Consider the following 8,982-nt stretch of genomic DNA (forward strand, 5'->3'; position numbering starts at 1 on the left):
CATGCGCAAATACACCGCTGCTCACTCGCTGACAAACCAAGAATCAACAGAAGAAAGTTAATTTGTAGTTCTATTTGTAGTTTTATTTGTCCGCTCTCCCGGTATATTATACATTTGCTCCCGGTCTGTGAATCCAAGCACGAGCCGAGCCGCCCCCCTCCCCCGCGCTCTTCATACAATCGGATTACTGCATCCACTCAAAGCCCACAAAAAACACCACCAAGAAAAAAAAGGACTTTATCAGCGTTATCTTGTGAGTCAAAAAAAAAAAAAGACCGAAGCCGCAGGCACCCGAATAAATATTGGATATGCGTTTGATTGACGGAGGGAACTTCAGCTGCATTTCGGAGTGAAAACAGATGCTGACAAAAATCACATAATATGCGCTGTGGTCCTGCAGTAAACCGCGACGTAGTAAACAGCATGAGCATCCCTGGTGCAGCGCTGTGAAGCCGGACATTCTGTAAAATGTTTGTGTGCGCTCCCGTGCCGCCTTGGCTGGTGGCTGCAGTTCCCCGCAGCACCTATCGCGGCAGCACTGAGGTACATTTTGAAAAGTTGCCTTTAGTCCCTTTAACTGAAAAAAACTCTGTCAAAAGTGAATCGAATCGAAAATCGTGAATCGAATCGAATCATTTTTGGAAATTCTAATCAATACCCAGCCCTGTTTACAGAGTGTGTGTGTGTGTGTGTGTGTGTGTGTGTGTGTGTGTGTGTGTGTGTGTGTGTGTGTGTGTGTGTGTGTGTGTGTGTGTGTGTGTGTGTGTGTGTGTGTGTGTGTGTGTGTGTGTGTGTGTGTGTGTGTGTGTGTGTGTGTGCAGGCTGAAGGGGAAACGCACCAACAGGCTGTCTCTGCGCTTCGAGGACCCGGAGCTGGAGACTCGGTACTCGGTGGAGAAGGAGAAGCAGAGCGGCGCCGCCTTCTGCTGCTCCTGCGTGGTGCTGCTCTTCACGGCCGTCATGGAGGCCCTGGTGGACCCCCGGTCAGCCCCCGCCCGGCCGCCGCGAGCCGCCCCGCCCGCCCGCCGCCCTCCTCACGCCTGCGGTGTGTTTGTCGTTGGACAGGCTGGTGGCGAACTACGTCAGCTTGGCGGTGGGAGAGGTCCTCCTGCTGCTGCTCACCGTCTGCTCTCTGGCCGCCATCTTTCCCAGGGTGAGGCTCGCCGCACGCTGCGCCGCTCCGGACGGCCTGTGGAAGTGTGGAAGTCACACACTATTTTCAAGCCCTGTATTTAGGGATCAAATGTGCAACTGCAGGTGATGAGATATCCTCCAGCAGCAGCATGAGGGCGAGAACTTTCAAATTAAAGTACAAGTACATGAAAATGTAATCCAACTCAATCCTGGTGGTGTGACAGCCAGTGAAACAGACTGACTCACTGACTCTCTGCTGCAGCTTTTTGAAAACTGCTGCTCTCAATAATCCAGAAGCTGCAGTTATTCACGGCAGCTCCCCGACCGGCCAGATTTGGTCCACGGGTCACGTGTTTGACCCCAGTGCTGATGATTTCTTAGTTTTGAATACGTGAGCACATTAAGGACCTTTTGTGTTTTTACATCACGTAATATTTCATACGTTCTAGGACGTCCGTAACTCACTTCTCGGTGCTGCTGAAGATTCTCTGCTCGGCTCCTGAAGCGGCTGCAGGTCTTTACTACCACCTCAGAGCCATCCAGAGCCATCACTGCTGCCACTGCTTCACAACTAAAGGCTTGGAAAGAGCATGTTTGGAGTTTTTTGGAGGAGTTTCTGATCCTGTACAACATTCAGAGTTCAAAACCAGACAATCCGATCCTGAACCAATCAGATCGATCAGAAACTGCCGGTGTTCAAACCTGCCCACGTCTGTGGAGTTCAGTGTAGAGTTAGTGAGTGAGTGAGTGAGTGTGTGTGTGTGTGTGTGTGTGTGTGTGTGTGTGTGTGTGTGTGTGTGTGTGCGTGCGTGCGTGCGTGAGCAAGCACAGAGCCATCTGAATTTCCCTCGTCATGGAAATTCAGATGTGCTGACGTGCAGCAGGCAGATATTGACTTCTTATGTCATCTGTTCCACTGGAGACACACACACACACACACACACCAGCCTCTCACAGCGTATCAATATCAGCGCTCACTGAACAAACAGAAGCTTGTGTTCCTCCTCCATGTTTCTCGGCTGTATCACATCAGAAGAGGCGTTTTGTGGTGAATCAAACTGTAACTGGTGAATAATAACACACACACACACACACACACACACACACACACACACACACACACACACACACCGGACCAGCTCCGCCATGTCTGCTGGATCCTCACGGTGGTGAAGGGAAGCGACGGCGTGCTGACAGGAAGTGAGGACGGACTGGCCCTCCCCCCGGTCCGGCAGACACCTGCGGGCCTGCGAGGCAGCGTATTGAACAGCAACGCCACAGCAGGGCCTTCTCCGGCTGATCGGCAGTTCATTTAAAGTTAAACGTAAAGGACCTGTTTTTGTCATGAGACGGTGTAAAAGCGTGACGTCTCTGGTCGGCGATCCTGACCTTTAAGGCCAGTCGTCTCTTCAGCTCCTCAGTGTCGGTTGTCGCAGTATGGAGTGGAATCAATCATTTCTGTTTCATTACTTATTTCATAACTTATATTTAAATTATTATATGATTCGTCACTCTTGGTTCAAAAGGGATGAAATAAAGGTTCTAGTAAAATTAGGAAAAATAGCTAAAACCACAAGAAATGAGGAAAAAAATGATAGAAAATCTTAAAAACCTGAAATGTCTCCAATTTCTAACATAGGAAAATGAAATATGGCAGAAAAAAGCTTACACAACTGTTTAAAAAGAGATAAAACGGCTAAAATGTCATAACTGTCAACAGAAAAAGCTTGAAAATAACAAAACTGTTAAAATCTGGTACAAATATAGGTTCAGTGTAATAAAATGTTCACTATTCTGAAGTGTAGATAAAACTTCATATATTCATCTTAAGATCTAGTTTTTGTTTGTTCATCAAAACCAAGAATGAAACTTCAAAAAAACAACAAAAAAAAAAAGTAAATTTAAGAAATTTGTCAGCATAGCTTTTTTGTTTTAGTAAAATGAAAAAAAAAGGAAAACTAGAAAAGGGAGAAAAACATAAAAATGAAATGAATGGAAAAAAAATAAGAAGGGGGAAATCTGCTAGCAGAGATGAAACTGCTGTGACTAATGGAAACCTCAGGTTCTATCAGCTGGTGAGACGGAGTCCTGCTTCCCTGTGTTCTCAGGTGTTTCCTAAGAAGCTGGTGTCCTTCTCCACCTGGATCGACCACACCCGCTGGGCTCGCAACACCTGGGCCATGGCGGCCATCTTCATCCTCACCACGGCGGACATCGTGGACATGGTGCGTTCTCCTTCACCGCTCTGTAAAAACACAGATCTGATCCTCCAAAGCCGCATCCTCAGCTCACACGTCTAATCAAACGAATATTGAAGTGCATACGTGAGCATATTTAGAGATGGAACATCAGTGTGTCTCATGCAGGACTGATACAGCTCTGCTTCATTCATCGTGTAATTTATTCTCACGAATCAATGATCTCATTATTCGTTGGTACAACGAAAATGTGTAGAATTGAGTGTGACTCGGAGAATCTTCAGATTCTCATGTATATTCATGCTGACTGTAGATGTCAGGAAATTAAAGTTTTGATAAGAGTGGAAAATAAAACATTCAGGGTTATTTCCAGTGACCATCATGCTGGTTCTGACAGGAAGCAGTGGGGGAGCAGAAAGGTCCTAATGTTATGGCTGACCAGAGTGTGTTTGAGGAAGCACTTCAGGAGAATGACTCTGCTGGTCTGTCTTCTGTCCAGCTGAGCTGTCTGCCTCGGGTCCCGGTCTCTGGCAGCACCACAGCGGCTCCCTCCTCCTCCTCCTCCTCCTCTTCCTCCTCCTCGTCCAGCCTGGAAGGATGCTGGAACAACCCCAAGTATTACAGCTACATTGCCGTGCTGGCGCTCATGGCCACCACCATGCTGGTCCAGGTCAGCCACATGGTCAAGCTCACGCTCATGCTGCTCATCACCGTGGCAACCGGCGTCGTCAACATCTACAGCTGGAGGCACATCTTCGACCGCTACGACCTGGCTCGCTTCCAGGACTACAGGTGAGTGACCTTCAGGTGGTTTCCAGGTGTCTGGAACCTCCCGCCAGGTGTGACGCCTGTCCGTCTGGTCCGTCTGGTCCGCAGGTCCTACCTGGTTCCCTCCAAGTTCACCATGACCACCATGATCTTCGTCATGATGGTCAGCTTCTACTATTTCTCCAGACATGTAAGTCCTGTCCAGGTCTGCTTCACAGGGCGCTGTAGAGCGGTTGACTTGTCTTCTTAAAGACACAGAGGGTATGTGAGGAGCTGTCACCTGCAGCTCTACATCTCTATAGTGACTCTACAGCTGCTCTATAGTGACTCTACAGCTCCTCTATAGTGGCTCTACATCTCCTCTATAGTGACTCTACATCTCCTCTATAGTGACTCTACAGTTCCTCTATAGTGACTCTACATCTCCTCTATAGTGACTCTACAGTTCCTCTATAGTGACTCTACAGTTCCTCTATAGTGACTCTACATCTCCTCTATAGTGACTCTACAGCTCCTCTATAGTGACTCTACAGTTCCTCTATAGTGACTCTACAGCTCCTCTATAGTGACTCTACAGCTCCTCTATAGTGACTCTACATCTCCTCTATAGTGACTCTACAGTTCCTCTATAGTGACTCTACATCTCCTCTATAGTGACTCTACAGCTCCTCTATAGTGACTCTACAGTTCCTCTATAGTGACTCTACAGTTCCTCTATAGTGACTCTACATCTCCTCTATAGTGACTCTACAGTTCCTCTATAGTGACTCTACATCTCCTCTATAGTGACTCTACAGCTCCTCTATAGTGACTCTACAGTTCCTCTATAGTGACTCTACAGTTCCTCTATAGTGACTCTACATCTCCTCTATAGTGACTCTACAGCTCCTCTATAGTGACTCTACAGTTCCTCTATAGTGACTCTACATCTCCTCTATAGTGACTCTACAGCTCCTCTATAGTGACTCTACATCTCCTCTATAGTGACTCTACATCTCCTCTATAGTGACTCTACAGCTCCTCTATAGTGACTCTACAGCTCCTCTATAGTGACTCTACAGCTCCTCTATAGTGACTCTACATCTCCTCTATAGTGACTCTACATCTCCTCCATAGTGACTCTACATCTCCTCTATAGTGACTCTACAGTTCCTCTATAGTGACTCTACATCTCCTCTATAGTGACTCTACATCTCCTCTATAGTGACTCTACAGTTCCTCTATAGTGGCTCTACATCTCCTCTATAGTGACTCTACATCTCCTCTATAGTGACTCTACATCTCCTCTATAGTGACTCCACAGCTCCTCTATAGTGACTCTACATCTCCTCTATAGTGACTCTACATCTCCTCTATAGTGACTCTACAGCTCCTCTTTAGTGACTCTACAGCTGCTCTATAGTGACTCTACATCTCCTCTATAGTGACTCTACATCTCCTCTATAGTGGCTCTACATCTCCTCTATAGTGACTCTACAGTTCCTCTATAGTGACTCTACATCTCCTCTATAGTGACTCTACAGCTCCTCTTTAGTGACTCTACAGCTGCTCTATAGTGACTCTACATCTCCTCTATAGTGACTCTACAGTTCCTCTATAGTGGCTCTACATCTCCTCTATAGTGACTCTACAGTTCCTCTATAGTGGCTCTACATCTCCTCTATAGTGACTCTACATCTCCTCTATAGTGACTCTACATCTCCTCTATAGTGACTCTACAGCTCCTCTATAGTGACTCTACATCTCCTCTATAGTGACTCTACAGCTCCTCTATAGTGACTCTACAGCTCCTCTTTAGTGACTCTACAGCTGCTCTATAGTGACTCTACATCTCCTCTATAGTGACTCTACAGCTCCTCTATAGTGACTCTACAGCTCCTCTATAGTGACTCTACATCTCCTCTATAGTGACTCTACAGCTGCTCTATAGTGACTCTACATCTCCTCTATAGTGACTCTACAGCTCCTCTATAGTGACTCTACAGCTGCTCTATAGTGACTCTACAGCTCCTCTATAGTGACTCTACATCTCCTCTATAGTGACTCTACATCTCCTCTATAGTGACTCTACATCTCCTCTATAGTGACTCTACATCTCCTCTATAGTGACTCTACAGTTCCTCTATAGTGACTCTACAGCTGCTCTATAGTGACTCTACAGCTCCTCTATCGTGACTCTACAGCTGCTCTATAGTGACTCTACATCTCCTCTATAGTGACTCTACAGCTCCTCTATAGTGACTCTACATCTCCTCTATAGTGACTCTACATCTCCTCTATAGTGACTCTACAGTTCCTCTATAGTGACTCTACATCTCCTCTATAGTGACTCTACATCTCCTCTATAGTGACTCTACATCTCCTCTATAGTGACTCTACAGTTCCTCTATAGTGACTCTACATCTCCTCTATAGTGACTCTACATCTCCTCTATAGTGACTCTACATCTCCTCTATAGTGACTCTACAGTTCCTCTATAGTGACTCTACAGTTCCTCTATAGTGACTCTACAGCTGCTCTATAGTGACTCTACATCTCCCCTATAGTGACTCTATGTAGCGTGGCACATGACGAAGTTGCACTCCACTTCACATTTAATTTAAATTTGTTTTATTTTGGGTCTGTAAAGAGCAAAAATATGTATTTTAACACCACAGTTGATACATTCACTGACTTCCATGTGTGGTCCCGTTCTAGGAGTGTAATTGCCAGACTATGCCTGTCCCTGAACACACCGTGTAGCGAACGCGCCCTCTACTGGTCAGAGTTACGGCTGATGCACACTGGATGCGGTCCGGATGCGGTCCGGTATACTGTGATTCACACCGCCTGCGGTGTCTCTGCAGTCCGCTGGAGAAGGTTGCCAGATCTGTCGCTATCCCCCATAAACAATATGAAACACATTTTACTCAACAGAAAGCAGCCCAAACCGCCATCTCGGTTGAAAATGCACGTTAAAACCGTATTTGTATGATAAAAAACACGTCATAAACACATAATCATTTCATCAACCTGTCCAACGTGTTCAAAAAAGAAGCTTGATTTGGCAGAAACCCGCCCAATCTGGCAACACAGAGCTGCTCCAGTCACAGAGCTGTTTTGTGCCATTTTGGTGTCATTTGGCTTTCCTGCAGTGATGAAGTACAAAACCGTTCATTCTTCTAAAGCGTATAATGACTACATCACGTTGTTTGTTCTGTATTCTACCAGAAGAAGTAAAAAAATAGAATATTTAGGCAAAAACACGACACAGATTTTATTTTGAAGTCACTTATTTTGGAACACATATCGCGTTTCCTTCTGGCACCCGGCTTGCTTCTGTCTGATTGACGCGGTAGGGCTCCGGCGTCCGGAAAAATAGGATCTTTGCGGAAAGAGACCGGAGCTCCGCAGAGGCTCCGGAGCCGGACCGGAGCTGGACCGCGGCCGGATCACATCCAGTGTGCATCGGGGGTTAAACACTGCTTTATAAAACAACAGTTCTCAATCCACTAATGGCTCCAAATGCCACATCTACATCTCCCCAATAGAGACTCTACAGCTCCTCTGTAGTGGTTTTAAATATAAAGTAGAGAAATATTAATTCCAGTAAAATCTGTTTCTCTCACTCCATCTTTCACGTCAGGTGAGAAGGTTTGAGTTTCCAGAGTCTCCTCTTGGTCCTAGGATTTGGTCCTTGGAGTTCACTCATGTAATCAGACTAACGACCCTCTGCCTCACATGGAGCTTTCACCTGAGCAGGAACTCCAGACAAAAGTGAATGGAAAATATCCAATGACAAAGAGAAAAAAATCTTCGACCAAGCCAGCGAGAAACAGCTAAAAAAAACTAAACCTACAAAAATCCTCTTCAACAGCTTCATTAGGTGGAACCTGTGAAAACAGCTCCACATGTCGTGAGCCCTGGCTGGTCGCCGTTCACCGGGACTCGGTCTCAGTGTGTGTGGCTGGTCGCCGTTCACTCAGACTCGGCCTCGGTGTGTGTGGCTGGTCGCCGTTCACCTGGACTCGGCCTCGGTGTGTGTGGCTGGTCGCCGTTCACTCAGACTCGGCCTCGGTGTGTGTGGCTGGTCGCCGTTCACCTGGACTCTGCCTCGGTGTGTGTGGCTGGTCGCCGTTCACCCGGACTTGGACTCGGTCTCGGTCTCGGTGTGTGTGGCTGGTCGCCGTTCACCTGGACTCGGCCTCGGTGTGTGTGGATGTGCCGTGTTTCTGTCTGAACTGCTGTGGGTCTGGTGAAGGTGGAGAAGTTGGCCCGCACTCTGTTCCTGTGGAAGATCGAGGTCCACGAGCAGAAGGAGAAGGTGTACGAGATGAGGCGCTGGAACGAGGCGCTGGTCACCAACATGCTGCCCGAACACGTGGCAAGGCACTTCCTGGGCTCCAAGAAGAGAGACGAGGTAGGAGCTTGGACCGGGGACCCCGTGGCCCGCCTGCCGGCGTGTCCGTCACACTAACCCCGCCCTACGTGTCGTGCCAGGAGCTGTACAGCCAGTCCTACGACGAGATCGGGGTCATGTTCGCCTCCATCCCCAACTTCTCCGACTTCTACACGGAGGAGAGCATCAACAACGGCGGCATCGAGTGTCTGCGCTTCCTCAACGAGATCATCTCCGACTTCGACAGCGTAAGCCGCCGCGCCCCGCCTCACGCCGGTCCTCCGGCTTCTTCTTCTCTGACCGCCGGTCCTCCAGCTTCTTCTTCTCTGACCGCGGCTCCTCTGCTGTGTCGGCAGCTGCTGGACGAGCCGCACTTCAGGTGCATCACCAAGATCAAGACCATCGGCAGCACCTACATGGCCGCGTCAGGGGTCACTCCGGACGTCAGCAACGGCTACAGCTGCATGAAGGTACCAGCACCCGAGTAGAGCATCTCCCCCCCAC

At 47.9% G+C, this 8,982-nt stretch overlaps 1 protein-coding gene across 1 annotated transcript in view; it reads left to right on the forward strand.

The window, feature by feature from the left end:
* The window catches only part of adcy3a (adenylate cyclase 3a), a 29,186-nt gene that overhangs the window by 15,576 nt on the left and 4,628 nt on the right, over window positions 1–8,982 (forward strand). The window contains exons 11-18 of the mRNA XM_030103517.1: window positions 822–983; window positions 1,066–1,153; window positions 3,243–3,359; window positions 3,832–4,124; window positions 4,209–4,290; window positions 8,341–8,499; window positions 8,580–8,726; window positions 8,835–8,948. Coding sequence (XP_029959377.1) covers window positions 822–983; window positions 1,066–1,153; window positions 3,243–3,359; window positions 3,832–4,124; window positions 4,209–4,290; window positions 8,341–8,499; window positions 8,580–8,726; window positions 8,835–8,948 — 1,162 coding nt within the window. The remainder of the gene's footprint in view (window positions 1–821; window positions 984–1,065; window positions 1,154–3,242; window positions 3,360–3,831; window positions 4,125–4,208; window positions 4,291–8,340; window positions 8,500–8,579; window positions 8,727–8,834; window positions 8,949–8,982) is intronic.

This window comes from Salarias fasciatus, chromosome 11, assembly GCF_902148845.1.
Source record: "Salarias fasciatus chromosome 11, fSalaFa1.1, whole genome shotgun sequence".
NCBI classification, from domain to species: Eukaryota; Metazoa; Chordata; class Actinopteri; order Blenniiformes; family Blenniidae; genus Salarias; species Salarias fasciatus.